Genomic DNA, 18,428 nt, shown 5'->3' with positions numbered 1-18,428 from the left:
TAAAGACTTTATTACTTTTATGAGCAAAGATTATAGAATGTGTTTAGAAAATTAGACAACTAATCACTCATGGATTATTTGATAAAATGTTAAATGATGTTTGGTAAAGGAATGATATGACAAAGTAAGTGGAGAGACAGCCTTGAAGCCAGAAAAAAACTATAATTATCCTGGCTGTGATCTATACTAAAAAATCATTTGACCTCTAAAATTCTAGGGAAGGAGCTGACTTGAGTTGGTAGAGGGAGTTTTCTCAACTCATCGGGCAATTCCCTGTTTCAGAAGAATCACAAATTCAGGCCCTAATCCCTATTACTGGAGGAGTTTCTACATTTTTGTAGTTGGGTACACCTGCGGACCTTTAAAGGAAATTTATTAGAATGGTGCCTAGCTCTGAGCTTATAGCTGGGGAGTGTGAGAAAGAGAAAGAGAGCACTTCTCCATCCTGTGCTGTTTGTCAGCTTCAGGGGAAGGATCCCTGCCTTCGCAGGGGAGAACAGGTTCTAGAGAACCATGCCGTTGGTGCAGTAGCTGTGTACATCTCCAGTGATCTCCATAAGCAGCCCTGTTCCCTCATGCATTTGGTGGAAGTGGGAAATTTCATTGTTGGTGATATGGAGGGGATGGAGGTAGAAATAGAGATGACCCATACCAGATCCAATGCACATTGGAAATAGCTCTTGCAAATAAACAAATATGCAAACACAACAAAGTTCAGAAAAGGCACTCAAATCTTTGTTTTTTTACAGGTCCTTGAAATACTGTGACCTCCGGTTAATTGACTCGAGCTATTTAACTCGAACTGCCTTAGAACAGGAGGTGGGCCTGGCATGTTGCTATGTCTCCAAGGAAGTCATCCGAGGGCCCATCGTTGCCCTGGATCTTAGTGAGAAGGAGCATGAAAGAACCAGTGTCAGTGAAAATGACTCTGATGAACTGCTGATTGATCTGGAGAGACCCCAGAGCAATAGCAGTGTGGTCACCGGAACTTCGGGTTAGTGGTTTGGTTCTTCTTTCTTATATCTTTCCTTAGGAGGGATTCTCCAAAGAAAGGAGCAAGGTGTATACATGAAGGCTTAGGGAAGGTTATTTATTTAGCTGAGACAATAGAGCGAGTAGGGATGGATCTTGCTTTTACAGTGGCCTTTAGCAACTTCTGGCACAGGATTACTAGAAAGGGATAATTAGAAAATTGACAACAAAACATTTCATGAAAAAAACTGTCAACTACCCAAAGGAATTCTCATTCATTTTCACAATTCCCCCTAACCCTTAGTGTATCAGAAATATTGAAAAAAATCATGTTGGTTATTATGGTAGAGTATAATTTGGTTATTTAACCTTAGTCAAATCCTTCCAGTTCCAGAGGCTTTAAGGTATCATTTGCTGGAATGACTTTGCTAATTACTTCAATATCAAATATTAACCCACCAGTGATGTTAATATTATTTTTTCCTTCCTTCACCCAATATTCTACCAAATTGGTGATTCTCAGTAGGCTAGCTAGGCGTGGGTTATTCACTTGTAAGGGTTACTCTTTTTCTTTACCCTCTTACTCCTTGTCCTAATAGGGATGATGTAGCTGCTAATGGATTTTCCTCTACCAACTGACTGGCTGGCCAAATGTAATGGAGGTAGAACCTCTCTTTGGGGTAGAAGAGTCCATTACTGGTAGTTTGTAAGAATCCCCCAGATCTGTAAATTAGTCTCTTGTACAAATTTTTGTAATGTATTGTTAACAAAATCTGATCCAGATTAATAGTCTACTTATAATTACATCCCTGACTGGTGCCTCATCAAAAGCAGTACTTCTCTTTTATTCCTATTGGTATTTTTGTTAGTAGCTAGAGGAAATCAATAGGGCAATGATCCCTGGGGTCTTCTGCCCCTCCAGAGGTGGTTTAGAGAGGCTCAAAAAGTATGGAAACCATACGGCAGTCTTTACTGAGCATCCTTTTTGGGTGAATGTGGGGTGATTTGTCCTGTCTCTTTAAGGTTCCATAGCGGAGAATGGAGTGAGCTCCTCTTGTGCAGCCCAGAAGCAGCCCTCGACCCTCAGCTTCCAAAATGCAGCCAACAGCTCAAGGCTTGATGAAGGAGTTTCTCCGGAACCCACCACAGGGGATCCCTTGAAGCAAGAGTGCGATTCCCTGGGCCATCAGATGGCAAGCAGCACCACCTCCAAACCTTCCTCTTCCTCCTCCTCCACATCCCAGACTTTCCAGTGGCCAGGGCAGCCCATCAAAGGCTGCAGGGGTTTGCATGTGGCCCTTCCTCGCATCGTGATACTGTCCAAAGCTGCCTATTCCCTCTTGGGTTCTCAGAAGAGCGGGCAGCTGCCTTCCTCCTCTTCGCTCCTTCCCCATGCAGATGTGTCATGGGTGAGCTCTTTGAGACCCTTTCTGCACAAGGATATGACCAGTGAGGAACAGTCCCTCTATTACCGACAGTGGACAGCTGCCCGGCAGCATCATGCCGACTATAGCAACCAGGGGGATGCCACTGGTTCCCGGACCTTCCATCCTCGAAGGCTGCTGCTCACAGGGCCCCCACAGGTAACTGCCCCCTATCCAGAGCCTACTTTATGGATCCTAGCTAGAGTGAACCGGGATAAACAGATTTCTCAGGTTTGAGAATTAGTAGGGTATGAACATCTATGAGTGACATAAGAGATGACTTAAAGAATAAGGGTCCCCCAATAATTATAGAGTTGAAAATAAGCCCAGAGCATTATAAAAAAAAGAGCCATCTGTTCAAAGATTTTTATAGTACTATTATTTCTTATTGTAAATCCCACCCCAAAACTAAAAACAACCTATTTATCTCCAATAGGGAATTTCCAACAAGAAAATTAAATAAATTATGAAACATTGATATTATGGAAAAAATGATGGAATTGAAAATTGACCAGTATTAGGAATATAAAAATAAGAAAAGCCATTTTAGAAATAATCTGAAATATCCAAAGAACAGAATACACATGATAAAATAGCTAATAATAAATATTTTATGTTTTCAAAGCACTTTACATATGTTCTCTTATTTTATCATCACATCAAGGAAAAAATAAGAAATAGATGCTATTATCCTCATTTTACAGATGAGGAAACTGAGGCAAACAGAGGTTGCTTAGGGTCACACAGCAGTGAGTGTCTGGGGCTAGATTTGAACTCAGTCTTCCTGACCCCACCTCTAGTACTCTATCCACTGAGCCACCTTGTTCCTTTTTAAAAAATAGATGCAACAAATAAAAAAAATGTTTAAATGAGGAAAAGTGAATGAGAATGAAAGACTAGACCAATAAAAAAAATGTTTAAACGAGGAAAAGTGAATGACAATGAAAGACTAGACCAAGAATCTTAATTGAAGCATAGAGAAACCATGTGTAAAACTATCATGTGTTATGCACTAAAATCAGTTATTAAAATTAGAATAAATCCTTAATTTTTTTTAAAGAGTAGGGACCGAACTTATTCTTCCTGGCCCTACAGAAAAAAGTTCTGTGGAAGCAGATTTCAACTCAATGAAAAGACAAACTTTCTGATATTTAGAGATGATTATAAAAGGAAGAGGCTACTCTATAGGTAACAAATTCCTTGTTGCTCTTGATAGTTAAGCTTAAATACTATATTACATGTTAATGTGTGCATACATATTTCAGCTTTTTATTAAATAATAATAACTGGTATTTATAGAAAACTTGAAGGTTTACAAAGTGCTTTCTTGATGGTATTTCATTTTAACCTCATTATAACTTGGGAAGTAGATGCTATTATTATTTTCATCTGTAAAAAGAGAAAACAAAGACAAAGAGGTTAAGTGACTAGCCTAAGGTCACACAGCTGGTAAGTATCAGAGGTTGGATTTGAACTCAGGCTTCCAGCTCACTATTTAATGTATTTTGGCCTACCCCTAGATGATTTCTGATGTGTCTTCCAATTCCAATTTCTATCATTCTACTATATCAGTAACTTTACCAGAACATAAATGATGAAAATATTTTACTGGATTTTATATTTATTTTTATATAATTTTATTCTTTTTGATAAAAGTGGTTTTCCATGTGTATAGGGAAAAAAAAAGAAATAACATCTGATTGGAAGTAACTGATGCATTTCTTTTACTAATGTAATGTTTGTTTATTATTAAAATGTTTATTTTTTCCCCCCCCTCTTCCCATTCTGTTTTCCTTCTCCTGCGTTAAAATATTTCCATCAGGTGGGAAAGACTGGCTCCTATCTGCAGTTCCTCAGAATTCTCTTCCGCATGCTCATCAGGTTACTGGAGGTGGATGTGTATGACGAAGAAGAGATTAATATCAGTAAGTATGGCCCAAGAATTCTCAAAGGCCTTTTTGTGAAATAAAACGAAGGAGGTAACGGTGATGGAAGGGTATAGATTGAAAGAAAATTAAATTATCCCATGTTTCTTAAATCTTCTGATATGGTCATTTGTAGAAGTCTTTTGAAGGTTTCTTTTGTATCCCCCAACGGACATCATGGTGGGTGAATTAATAGGTGCCTAGTAACTATTTTGCTGAGTGAATGAATGGAAAAGTGGATTGTTGAAGACTTACTATGGACCAGTACTGTGGTAAGCATTAGAGACAGAGAATAGTGAACTGGATGGACCCTGCTGCCAAAAGAAGTTCATATTCTAGAAGTTGGAGGGATGACCCATGTCGAAGGTTCTGCCAATGCTGTAAAGGCAGATGGTAATGACTGGATGAAAGAACTGAAGCTACTAAGATACCAGGAAATCTAATGTTGTCATGTTCTCATACTGTGCTACCCAAGTAGCCAGAACATATTCTAATCTTCATCGGCCTCAGTCCCTTGTGGGTTTTCTCCTGTTTCCATTAACAAGACAGTTAAATGGCTGAGGAAAATGGAATTTCAAATCATTTCCTTATTTCCAGTAAGATACATGGAATAACAGTGCTTGATGAGGGCAGTAGCCAAACAGATGCCTGTTGTTACCAGTATTAATGATAATTCAAGTTTATTATATAGTGCTTTAAGGTTTATAAGGTGCTTTGCTTTTGGTCTTGTACTGAAAGTAAGCAGAGGCTTCTCCCTCCTTTGGGTAAGAAGGAGAAAGAAGTTCAGTGAGCAGGACTAACTTTCCATATCTCTTTTCCAGTTTGGACTTTCTTTTCACTCCCCTAAGTTTAAGCATCTTGCTCCTCTGGTCCCAAGTCTAACAGTGAGAAGGTTGCACAGGAGGAAATGATATCTTGACCTGCTATACCTAAAAATGAAGCAGATGCTAAGTCTAATCAAGAGCATGCTGGAGGCAGCTCCTATTGACTTAGGAGAACTGATGGTTAAAATGTTCCTTGTGAGCATTTGTGTCTTAGACATTGGCAAATGCTACAAACCAGGGTTTGATTTATATTGTGTCTTGTTAAGTTGTCTAGACTTGGGAAAAGTGATGGAGAAATTTTTCAAAATAAATTATACTTTAAAGTTCCATAACATTTTATGTTATGTCATTTTAACAGTTTTTTAATTTTACAGAAATTCATTGTTAAACATTTACTAGCACTTCCCTGTGTGTAGCCCTATGGGATACAGCCACAACAAGGAAGGCCTGTGAATTCTGCTCCAATCATTAAGGCCTAGGCTGGTTTAGGGTCGTTTCTTAAAATGAATCTAGAGAGCTCACTCCAAAGTAGAACTGAGTAGGCTAGTAGACTAGCCACTTTAGATTAGGTAGGTTACTTTCTGATTGTCCTGTGTGACAATTATGAAATATTGTCCATCTTTTTCCCATAGGTGTAAAAGATAATCTTACTCTCAAGAAACATTTTATTCTTATTTTTCATTGATAGGCAGGAGTGGAGGCTGAAGAAAAAAACTATATACATTCATAAGCAAGATATTTCTCTCTTCCCCAGTTTACATTCATGCAATCCCCACTCTCCTCAGTTTTAAGACTAGTCAGATGCCCATGTATCCTGTAAAGTGGACTCTGCAAACCCTGGCATGCTTCTGAATGGTACTGGGTTAGACACAAGCTAATCCAGGCTTCTACCTGGATTAAATTCATTTCCAGATGCTTTTAATTTCAGTCATCTTACTATTCATAAAGCATCCCCAATGCCCCTGAAGAAATTTTTCTTGACAAATATACCAGAATGGGGCGGCTAGGTGGTACAGTAGATAAAGCACCGGTCCTGGAGTCAGGAGTACCGGAGTTCAAATCTGGCCTTAGACACTTAATAATTACCTAGCTGTGTGGCCTTGGGCAAGCCACTTAACCCCATTTGCCTTGCAAAAAAAAAAACCTAAAAAAAACCCCAAACAAGACAAATATACTAGAATGGTTTGCCGTTTCCTTCCCTAGCTCATTTTATAGTAGAGGAAACTGAAGCAAATAAGGTTAAGTGACTTGTCCAGGGTCACACAGCTAGTAAGTATCTCTACGAGTATTGTAAGGGACCAGAACTGAACTCACATGGATGAGTCTTCCTGCTCCAGGACCGGCGCTCCATCCTCTGTACCACTTAGCCAGTCCTTAAACAAATCATACGGTCCACCACTGGCTTATTTGATGGTTGGTTCTGGCTAAACTTTTGTCCCCCTAGGAATAACCTTTGAGAACCCCAAACCACTTCTTTAGCCCAGTGTAATAACCAGACTGAATAGGATTTTAGTGATGATTTTTGTATCAGGTCATAACCATTTGGGACTTTAATCTAACAATAATGATTTTTAAGACAATTGATCTGTGAACCTTGGCTGTAGATGAGAAAATCTAGTTCTTTTGAGTTAATGATTCTTTTTAACTAGTTGACTTTATTACTTCCTCCTATATTAGGATAGACATAAATGGATTTTTGAAAAGACACACTGAAATATTAATGTTGCTGTATGGGACAAAAGATCAATTCCTACAGCTATGCTCCTATGTCATTAAAAGTGAATGCAAATAACTTTTCCACACTTGCAAATTTTATTTGATTATAGCATTCCATTCTGAACTGAAGAAAAATTGGGAGGAACTAGCACATGTTACATTTGAGGATCAACATGAATGTTAAAATTGAAAAGACATTAAATTTGAAAAGTTCTATACATGTGCAATTCTAACCTGTTCAAGCTGAAAGCTCGGAATGCGTGGGTAGGGAGATATTGTTTGATTTAGAAGGACAGGATATTGGGGGAAGTTTAAACAGTTCTGCAGAATTAGAAGCTGACCACCAAGTAATAATATGCATCCAGAAACTATGCTGGTCTGGGCGGTTCTAGATTTGGAGTTGGTTCCATGGACTTCTGGGGTTCTTAAATGAAGCTGCATTTTTTAGTGTACAGATCTGACAACAGTCCCTTATTCTGATTTCTCCTACCCTGTGGCAGAGGATCTCCGATTTTTATGAAATGTCTCTTTCTGACCTCTCCAGTCTCTGCTCTTTATGATTTTCCTTCCTTCTTTCCTTCCTTCCTTCCTTCCTTCCTTCCTTCCTTCCTTCCTTCCTTCCTTCCTTCCTTCCTCCCTCCCTCCCTCCCTTCCTTCTTTCCTTCCTTCCTTCCTTCTTTCCTTCCTTCCTTCCTTCCTCCCTCCCTCCCTTCCTTCTTTCCTTCCTTCCTTCCTTCCTTCCTTCCTTCCTTCCTTCCTTCCTTCCTTCCTCCCTCCCTCCCTTCTTTCCTTCCTTCCTTCCTTCTTTCTTTCTTTCTTTCTCTCTTTCTCTCTTTCTCTTTCTTTTTCTTTCTTTCTTTCTTTCTCTCTCCCTTTCTTTCTCCCTTCCTTCCTTCCTTCCTTCCTTCCTCCCTCCCTCCCTCCCTTCCTTCTTTCCTTCCTTCCTTCCTTCCTTCCTTCCTTCCTTCCTTCCTTCCTTCCTTCCTTCCTTCCTTCCTTCCTTCCTTCCTTCCTTCTTTCCTGGCTTGCTCAAAGTCGGACACCTCTGTCTGCTCTCTGCTTCAGGTCACAAGGAGATCAACGAGGTCGGTCTGTCGGAGAGGGAGCCCTGGCCTGATGTCGAAAACTTTGGCAAAATGCCTTTTGATGTCAGCGTGCACGATCCCAAGTATAATCTTATGAGTCCAGTCTTCACGGAAAAGTTGGCTGGAATCAAGCAAGGTTAGTACAAACTGAGTCAGACTTTCCAGGGCTGAATGTCAAGGTTCCAGAAAGTCTGGGGAGTTCGTCTCCCGGAACAGACTGCTCCCTAAGAGCAGCCAAAGGAGGTGTGTGTGTGTGTGTGTGTGTGTGTGTGTGTGTGTGTGTCTGTGTGTGTGTCTGTGTGTGTGTGTGTGTGTCCCTTTATTAGATTATTTTTCTCTCTCCTTCCTTCCTTCCCTCCCTCTTTATCTCTTTTCTCTCACACACAAATCACAAGTTGTGATTTTCAAAACTATGGCTCCAACCCCTAATTGTGAGAAAGAACCCCTTCTGCCTCACCCAGTTAGGACCTAAAAATGGGTTCTTCTAATGTGTGTTCAGACCTTGTGGGTGAATTCTTTTTGCACAGAAGCAAAAAAGGAAGCTAAATTTGAGGAGTCTAGGAAACGAGAAACTGTCTCCATGATGCTGACCAAATATGCTGCTTATAACACTTTCCATCACTGCGAACAGTGCCACCAGTACATGGACATCAACCCTGCGTCCCAGGTGAGACTCACTTAGATCTGGAGAGATATCAGGTAGGATGTAAATTGAAGATTCAAGGGGTAGAAAATGTATTCTTGTTTACTTTGTACAGGGTTTCCTCAGCATACTCTCTGTAGTCTTAAACCTAATAATGTAAAAGATCTATTGCCTGGTGATCAAAATGTGTGTTGTAACAATCTGAAAAAGTTTGGTTTTAGTTGAATTGGGTTTTTTCCTTTATTCAGGGCAGAGAGGGGAAGGGAGTATTATCCTGAGTTTGTATCTAGAAGTTCCAAAAGAACTTTATGTGTGACATATCTTGGTTTTAGATTAGAAAGACTACGGGTGGCTAGGTGGCGCAGTGGATAGAGCACTGACCCTGGAGTCAGGAGTACCTGAGTTCAAATCCGGTCTCAGACACTTAATAATTGCCTAGCCATGTGGCCTTGGGCAAGCCACTTAACCCCATTGCCTTGCAATATATATATATATATATATATATATATATATATATATATATATATATATATATATATGTATATATATATATATACATACATATATATATATATATAAAATCTAAAAAAAAATTCACACATAGATTAGAAAGACTATCCTTAAATATTTGCTTTGTGGAAGTATAGGTAAATAGGAATGTTGTATTTTTTTAAATTATCCTTCATTGATAAAAATAATGCCATGGACTTTGAGCTATATTTCCTATTTGGTTTCTGAGTTGTCCTGAATTAGCAATGGTCTCACCCAACATGGAATGCAGTTGATGAAGGAATGGAATAGACAGGGACTCATGAGCTCACCTCTCATCATTACCATTATTACCACCTTCTTCTGGTATATTTGAGCAGCAAAGGTGAAGAAGGCATGGGAAGCTGCCCACAACTTGGTGGAATTAGTAAAGTATTTTTCTCCTCACTATACCTGGGCAAAAATTAATTTCCTGTTAATGGGTCATAATACCTTTTCTCCCTTGAAGACCTTTATCTTATGAAGGCTAGATACATCACCCCAAGAAAAAAATAAGCAGAAGGTAGATACCCTGGTTCACATTGACCATTGTTTCCCCAGAGTCCTCCACTCAGTTTTAACTAAAACTATAAATCTGTTGATAATAAAACTATAAATGCATTGATATGGTCTTTATTTAGTTTTACTTGTCAGTAATAATAATAATAACTGGCATGTATACGTTTGTGTATATGTATATCACTTTAAGCTATAGAAAGGTATTTATAACCCAGAAAAGTTAAGCATAATCCTGAATGAAATAAAATGAACATTCAATGAATTGCTAGACTTTCAGAATTTTGTTGCAAAAAATTTGAAAATTTGACATACAAGAACCAAGAGAAGTATTAGGTACTTACAAGGGACTCAACAAGGACAAATTGTTTACTCTCTGTATGTGAATATATGAACCATATATCCAAGATTGTTATTAGTAATAACTGGGCAGTTGGAAGGAAAGATTGGGATAGATCTGAGTAGGATGGGATTCTTAATGAAGTATGTGAGAAAGAATTGATGTGTAGGAATTAGATGGGGAAGGAGAGCTGGTCGTTCTGAAAAGCCTACTTGCTTCGGGAATGGGTTGAAAAGGAAACAATACATACATATGTATGTGTGCACTTATGTGTTTATACATGTATATATGTATAAAAAAGCCTTAAATTCAGAAGGAAATAAGAAGAGGGGATAAGGAGAGTACTGAGGTAGAGGGTAAGGGAATAGGATGAGAGTATGTAGAAGGGTATGTAGCTCAATGGGAAGTCGATATAGCAGACTTTATAAAGGAGGGGTCAGAAGGGCAATAGGTTAAGGAATAGAAAGGCAAAGAAGGGAGAAGAAGTAAAGAGGAGTGAGGAGGGAAATGTTATAAAAATGAGAGATAAAACATAAATCAAATACATAGATATCTATGAATATTATAGTTGTAGATAGATCAATATTTATGTATGTGGGTATGGATTTATATATATATATATATTTATAGTATAGATGTATATGTGAGTATGTTATACATATATATGTGTGTATTTGTATGTATATAATATGTATATCTATACTTAATTGTAGTCTTCCTGGTGGGAGGAGGGGAAAAAATAAGCCATGCATAGCAGATAATAGAAGAACACCTATAAGGAAGCAAAGAATAGGTGGACAGTTTTGAACACAATGACTAGAATTTATTTTATGGGTTTTTTTAATTATTTTTTTTTTTTGCAAGGCAGTGGGGTTGAGTTATTTGCCCAAGGTCACACATAGTAATTATCAAGTGTCTAAGGTTGAATCTGAACTTGATCCTCTTGATTCAATCAACTCTATCCAGTGCTCTATCCACTTCTTGACCTAGATACCCCTATGGACTTCCTTGAAATGGAAATTTATTGTTTTCTATTATGAAAACTCTCTGATGTTTTGTTGTGCATAATTTTTTTCTTATTTTGTTAAGTTTAAAATTTTTAAATACATTAAAAAATAAAATTTGAAAAAAAAGGCTTCATATATGTTACTTAATTCTCATAACAACTATATTATCCCATTTTACAGATGAGGAAATTGAGGCAGTTAAGTGACTTGCCCAGGGTCAGAAGGCTAATAAGTATTCATTCAGACTGTTATTCAAATCCACCCCTCACTGAATCCAAGTCCTCTAATGGGGCTAAAAGACTTGGCCTGAACACAAAATATCTATTTACTGAAAATATGCTTTTAAAAGAAAAAAACGTTTAAAATATTGATGTTTTCTGTGTGATATGAGTAATAGTTCAATTATCACACACACACACACACACACACACACATAGTATTTAGGTAATTGCACTTGTGATTCTTTTCTTTATAAAGATTATAATTATTCCTAAATAAATAAGCCTTACTACCTTCTGTGATCAAGTCTTAGCAGCTTCATTAAGTTTTTGTAAGGTATGTGAAGCTATCAGTTACAGTCACTGAAAGAACATGGAATATACCTTTCTCTATAAAATTTTTAAAAGTTTATTAGACTAAAAATAAGTTTATTAGACTTTTGGGGCGGCTAGGTGGTGTAGTGGATAAAGCACTGGCCCTGGAGTCAGGAGTACCTGAGTTCAAATCCAGTCCCAGACACTTAATAATTACCTAGCTGTGTGGCCTTGGGCAAGCCACTTAACCCCATTTGCCTTGCAAAAAAAAAAAAACCTAAAAAAAAGTTTATTAGACTTTTATTTGTCTTGGGTTGTATCATGTCTCCCCAACTGAATCTACAACTTTTTGTTGTTCAGTCAGGTCCAACTCTTTGTGTGTCATCATTTGGTATTTTCTTGGCAAAGATACAGGAGTGGTTTGCCATTTCCTTCTCCAGGTCATTTTACAAATAAGGAAACTGAGGCAAACAGGGTGAAGTGACTTTCCCAACATCATAAAGTTAATAAGTATCTGAGGCTGGATTTTAACTCAGGTCTTGCTAACTCCAGACCCAGAGCTCTATCCACTTCACCACCCATCTGCCTCATCGGGCAGCATTGTCTGGTGGGAAAAGAATCAAAAGCCCCAGTTTAAATGCCAACAGTCACTACTTCTGTTACACTGAGCAAGCACTAATCTCTCTGTATTTCATTTCCTTCAGCTTTCATGTAGGGGGGTTAGACTAAATGACCCCCTCCAACTCTAATCTTATGACCATTTTTCTCCCTATAGCTTGTTGACTTTTTAGAAAAGAATAAGATATTCCATATTTTGATTTTGCATTTCACATGAAAGTAATTACAATTCAAAGAAAATATATTCAAAATTCAAATTAAATAGCAGCTGTTCTGTTAATACTGTGGAGAAGATGCATCAGAAATTAACAGCAGCTCCCAAAAAAGGAAATGCTTGTCCATTAAGGTTTTTTTCCTGTATAGACACAGGCATTGGAGGATTTCAAATTCTTCTTTAGTTGTCATTGGTCCCAATCCTGTTACTTTATTAGAAATTAAAGTGAGAAGTGAGCAATCTTTCTGAAAATCATGTTTATACTCCTCTCCCCTTTACCTTGCCGATGCAGATGTCCGAATCCACCCTTCACGCGTTCACATTCTCTTCCTCCATGTTGGGGGAAGAGGTTCAGCTCCACTTCATCATCCCCAAGTCCAAAGAAAACCATTTTGTCTTCAGCAAGCAAGGCAAACACTTGGAGAGTATGCGGCTGCCTCTGGTGTCTGACAAGGTGGGTGAGCACCGTGTCCAGCCACAGATAGTGCAGGTAGGGGTAGGCCTCTAGAACTGCTTAAAGCACAACTAATATGGAAAGATGCTAAACACAGTTCCACATGCGCAACCTATGTCAGATTGCTCTCTGCCATGGGGAATGGGGAAGAAAAGTGGGGGACGGGGGTAAAAAAATGTGGAATTCCAATCTTGTAAAAGGATGGAGGATGAAAACTATCTTTGCATGTAACTGGAAAAAATAAAAATAAAAATCTCTGCTTAAGCCTAATGTTTTTTCTTTCGCCAGAATTTGAATGTGGTCAAGAGCCCAATTTTCACTCCTTCCAGTGGACGACACGAACAAGGCCTGCTAAACCTTTACCATGCAATGGAAGGCATTAGCCATCTTCATCTCCTAGTGGTCAAAGAGTATGAGATGCCACTATATCGAAAATACTGGCCCAACCACATCATGCTGGTGCTTCCTGGCACATTCAATAATGCTGGTGTTGGTAAGCAGTTACACATCTTATGCAACTCTAAGTGAGAAATCCAACTCCTTTTGTTTAATTCTCATGGCTTAAAACCCAAGACCAAGAGTTATTTAGGATTAAGAAGAACTGGGTTCCTCCAGAAAAAAAGGTTGACTGTTCTTTTGTCATATCTTTGGAGTTGGCTTATCAGTAGTAGAAAATGGAGGCATTTCTTTAGTTTAGCTTTTCCCCTCACCCTTGCTATTTAGCATCACATTCCTTTAAAATGTTTTTAGTTCCAAGGACCGGTCTCTGAGAAAAAAAAGTCATCACTGTATGTACAAAAACAAGCCTGAAAAAGTATTTTAGGATATTCCCTTATATACTCAGGAAGTATCATGGAATAATTCCAAAGTAGAATAGTTTAACAAATAAAGGACCCTTTCCTCCCATATTCCAAGAATCATTCTCACACCATTTTAGGCTCTGAGAGTACAATTTTAAGCTGGGAAGCTTCCACTGATCCCATTCCTGTCTAAAGAGGCTCCAGGAGGTCTAATCCTGCCTACATCATTTATAATTTTATAGACTCCCGAGAGGCAGAGCCAGTTCTCAGGACCAACTTCAGAATGAATATTACTGGTACTAATAATATGTTTGATTGACTACTAAAGATGTTTGGAACAATCTTCAGCACTCTCCCCAAATGAATTAGGAGCATGGGACTAAATTCCCACTCAAGACAGTTTAGGAGATGCAGTTATTGAGGGAATAGTGGGGTTGTTTACAGACCTCCAACCACATCTGCCATGGCTCTCCAGTTCAGAATGAAACTTTCCTGAGTTTAAAGCTAAGCTGACTTAATAGTGGAGAATGAGCAGAATGACCTTTCAAGGGGAGATGATGACAGAGGTAATTCACTCAGTCTTTGCCCAAATGAATATATTACAGCCAACAATTTATGTGAAGTAATATTTCAGGAGCAGAGCTCTAACCATCTCTGTATTTTTCTCTATTGCTTTCTTTGCTCTGATAATCATTTTTTCCTCTCTCCTCTGTCTAATCTTTTTTTGCCCTTCTCTTTTTCTTTCTCCTTTTTCCTAAGTCAAAGATTAAGTATCTATCTTTTGGAGTATTTTATATTCTCTGTTCTTGATTCTAAATTTTGTGACTTGAATCTTTTTGCATTTTTCTCAAAAATAATTAGCTTGTTAGAAAATTAACAAAATTAAATTACTTTTTACTTGCATTGAATTTTTGTCAGTAGCTTTTAATAGGGAAAAAAGTTTCACTCTCCTTCAGCTTGAAAGAAATAGCAAATTTTACATCCCACTCTTTTTTTTAAATTCTAGTCTTTCTACTATTTTTGTTTGAAGAACACACTAATCTTAATTCCTTTGGTGACTGTGATATATTCATTTTGTGATGGGTTTTATCATAAAAGGCTGAAGTTTCCTTGCCCTCTTCAAATTATTTTCTTCTTGATTCCTTCCTCTTCTTGACTCATTTCCCCTTTTATTTATTTCTTATGCATTCTCCCTTCTCTCTGAAAATGAGTGGGGAAGGCAAGGTGGCCCCTTCTAGCCATGTTCAAGGCCATATCTTTTACCTCACAAGGTGAAGATGAAAGAGTATATGCTGCATCCAGTTAGGTAAATAATAGTAAAAAAAGGATAAACCTGAAAACTTCCAAGGTTAAAAGAAATACAAAATACAGTCTGGGGAGGCCCTCTTAGAAGGGTGAACTTGACTTCTGATCTTTGATATAAACAGAGTTCTCTAGAAGAATACTAATAAAATAGCTGGTAATTATATGGCACTATAGGTTTTAATAAAGTATATTCATTATCTCTTTTAATCCTCCTAATAACTCATTAAATTAGGTACTTTTATATAGGCATTATTACTTCTCATTTTACAAATAAGGAAACTAGATCTCAAGAGACTAAGTGACTTGATTATGGTCACACAGCTAGTGAAGTGGTATTTGAACCCAAGTCTCTCTTAACATTGCCAGGGTTAGGGGCGTCTCCAGCCCTGGAGTCAGGAGTACCTGAGTTCAAATCCGATCTCAGACACTTAATAACTACCTAGCTGTGTGGCTTTGGGCAATCCACTTAACCCCATTTACCTTGCAAAAACCTAAAGAAAAAAAAAATATTGCCAGGGTTCCAGTGCCCAGGACCTTTTTCAGAGAAAATCCTGTTTTCTTAAATCTTGTTGGACATTGTAGATGCTTAACAGTTTTTGATAAATGAATGCATGAGTGAATGAAACCTAAACTAGGGAAATATTAATCAAAACATTGAATCCAGTCATCTTGTCAACACTTGGAGTTGCTCCTGGGATTATTGAAAGCTTTGTTTTGAGCTGTTGGCATGTGAAAATAGCCTTCTACTCAGGATGTGAAGTCCCCAAAGGCCTCACTTGACTCCTGATTGTTTCCAAATCAACATCTGTGGGCTAGGTTTGGGGCTTGAGGATTTTTATCCTGTGGAGGGGATTCCAGGTCAGAATAGCTTTATGCAACAGTATTTGTGTTGCTTTTCAGGTGCTGCAAGGTTCCTCATTAAAGAGCTCTCCTACCACAACCTTGAACTAGAGAGAAACCGCCTGGAGGAACTGGGAGTCAAACGCCAATGTGTCTGGCCTTTCATAGTGGTCATGGATGACTCCTGCGTCTTGTGGAACATTCACAACGCTCAGGAACAGTCCAGGTACAGTATTAGTCAAGGGCATGGTGATTATAGTTGAGACAGGAAAAGCAAGTATTTATTAAACTTCTGCTGTATAAGAGGCACTGGACTGTGAGTTAGAACTAGACATACAAAGAATGAAATAATCCCTAGAGATACAGAGAATGAAATCTCTCGAGGGAGAAGCTTACATTCTAAGGGAGAGAAGATCATATGTAATCCTCATCCCAACTTAATACCAATTTCCTAATAAACACATGTAGCATTTATTCAAATTATAACAAAATAGAAATCAGAGACATATACATAGAAGAATATATTCACAACAATACAGAATGAAGGAATTTTGCCTTTGGGAACTCAGCTCAACCAAGAGAGTATCCTTAATTTTTCCCAAGAAGAAAATTCTCCAGAATCTCTAGTGGAGCAAACTGGGAATAGAGCCGTGATGGGGACTACACATTCATCTCATGTCTTCCCAGAGTCTTTTCCTTCCTGACCTTCTTTCCAACCTGAAGTGGGGTTCGTCTCTTCCATCTTCTCTCCCAAAGCTGGGTTTAAAGAAGACTCACTTGGAGAGTCTGACTGAGAACTAGAGCTCTCACCTCACCTTAGCTCCCATGTATCACTCATTTAGGCCAGGGCCTTTTTCTTCACCATTAAGAATACGAGCCCATACGAATGTGTTTTGGGACTGGGGTCCCAAAACATATACATGAGTATATATGGAGTGAGTTTACAAAAATTCAATACAAATCAGCTATTAAAGCTTAAAACTGCACCAAAGACTTTTTTTGGGGGGGGGGTGCTGTGCCATATTGCCAAGAGTAGGCTACTCATTGAGGCTAATTGATCCATCTAGCTATTTCTGGAACATAAAGGAAAAGAGAACAGGAAAAAAAATCTTGAGGGTCTTTATCTGCTCTTCACAACTTCCATAAATTCAAAGTCAAGATTATTATAATTGCGTCCTCAGATGAGCAGGGCAGGGGCGATGTATTTAATCAGTTATCTTCCCCATCCTCCACTTTTACTTGGGTGGTACTTTGCTGTAGTCATAAAATTCAAAGGAACCTTTGTGCTTATCTGGTGAGACTCAATCCAGCTTCAGTGAATTTGGGGTTTTGAAATATTTTAACAATTTTATTTTAATAAAATTGGTTTTCTTTGTAACTATGTATATTATTTTATACATTTAAAAAAACTTTATTCTGAGAAAGGGTCAGTTCATATATTTCAACATGCAAAAGCAGGAAGCCATGAGAGAAAAAAAGATTAAGAATCCTTGCTGTATGTGGTTCAACTCTTCCATTTTACAGATGAGGAAGTTGTTTTCCCATTGCCCTGCTCCTCTGAAGGGATAAATGTGTTCCTTTTCTCTTTCTTCCCTTCCTTTTTTTTTTACCTTTTTCATCTGTAAGCTGCAAGTTATCATCTCCAGCTAGATCTTAAATTAGGATATTGGGGGAAGGGTGCCTATCGTTAGCACTTCTTGCCATTTCTCCAAAGGGCTGTCCCTGAATGTTCTCTGCTTTCTGGTAGCCTTTCCCTGCCTCTTCCTTCCTTCCTTCCTTCCAGTAGGTTCACTCGGTGCAACTCAAATCAGACCTGTTACAGTCCTAGGCCTCTGGAAAAAATGATTTTAACAACCATTAAGAATTTATTAAATTCTTCTAAGCTCCTTGTAGGAAGGTGCTGCCTTTTGCCTCTTTTTTTAATACCACCCCTCCCAATGCTTAGCATAGTGCTGGTGTATATTAAATGTTTATTGAGTATTGATTGATCGATTACTCTCATGCCACAAAGGAGGCTCTTAATATTATTGGTTGATTGATTACTATGTACTAGGCACTGTGGTAAACCTGAGAGATATAAAGAAGTGAAATTTATGGTCCAACAAGGGAAGAGATAAAAATATACATTATATAAGTATTCATACACATACACACACACACACACACACATATATGTATGTATATGTATATATGTGCCCAAGTTCAGGTAGAACCTTTCAAGCTCTTACTGGTCTGATCAGCCACAGCCAGACACACTTAATACACTTATATGCAGTGATGTCATTTTGGTCTTCTTCAAGAGCAAAGGACAACAACCAGCCAGACACACACACACACAAAATGAATACATGCATAGAAAGAAAGGGAAAAAAAGAAAATTAGGAAGAAAGAGAAAGGAGAGGGCTAGGGAATGGGCCTGTGTCTTCGTGGGTAAAGAAAGGGTAAGGAAACTACCATATTCACCGCTCTTCTGCACTGAAGTTCCAGAGAGTTACTCAGAACAGTCATATGAAGGGTAGGGTCCCACAGCCGTTATTGAACCCAGCTCTTCCGAACTTGGAGGCCAGCCCTTCTTCCTTGTGTGTACAGCCTTTTTCCTTCTGGGCTTCCATTAAGAGAGTATAAGTATCTACAGGCTAAATACAAGGTGATGTAAGTTTGGGGAGAGAGGGAAGGGGAGAGGC

At 38.4% G+C, this 18,428-nt stretch overlaps 1 protein-coding gene across 4 annotated transcripts in view; it reads left to right on the top strand.

The window, feature by feature from the left end:
* The window catches only part of GREB1L (GREB1 like retinoic acid receptor coactivator), a 269,600-nt gene that overhangs the window by 238,648 nt on the left and 12,524 nt on the right, over positions 1 to 18,428 (top strand). For all 4 annotated transcript variants that reach the window (XM_074200527.1, XM_074200530.1, XM_074200531.1 and 1 more), the window contains 8 exons: positions 750 to 994; positions 1,996 to 2,555; positions 4,219 to 4,321; positions 7,927 to 8,082; positions 8,474 to 8,613; positions 12,638 to 12,799; positions 13,088 to 13,292; positions 15,805 to 15,970. In XM_074200527.1, the coding sequence (XP_074056628.1) occupies positions 750 to 994; positions 1,996 to 2,555; positions 4,219 to 4,321; positions 7,927 to 8,082; positions 8,474 to 8,613; positions 12,638 to 12,799; positions 13,088 to 13,292; positions 15,805 to 15,970 (1,737 nt within the window). The remainder of the gene's footprint in view (positions 1 to 749; positions 995 to 1,995; positions 2,556 to 4,218; positions 4,322 to 7,926; positions 8,083 to 8,473; positions 8,614 to 12,637; positions 12,800 to 13,087; positions 13,293 to 15,804; positions 15,971 to 18,428) is intronic.

The sequence above is a fragment of the Macrotis lagotis genome, chromosome X (assembly GCF_037893015.1).
Source record: "Macrotis lagotis isolate mMagLag1 chromosome X, bilby.v1.9.chrom.fasta, whole genome shotgun sequence".
Lineage (NCBI taxonomy): Eukaryota > Metazoa > Chordata > Mammalia > Peramelemorphia > Peramelidae > Macrotis > Macrotis lagotis.
This window is presented reverse-complemented; position numbering and strand designations above follow the sequence as displayed.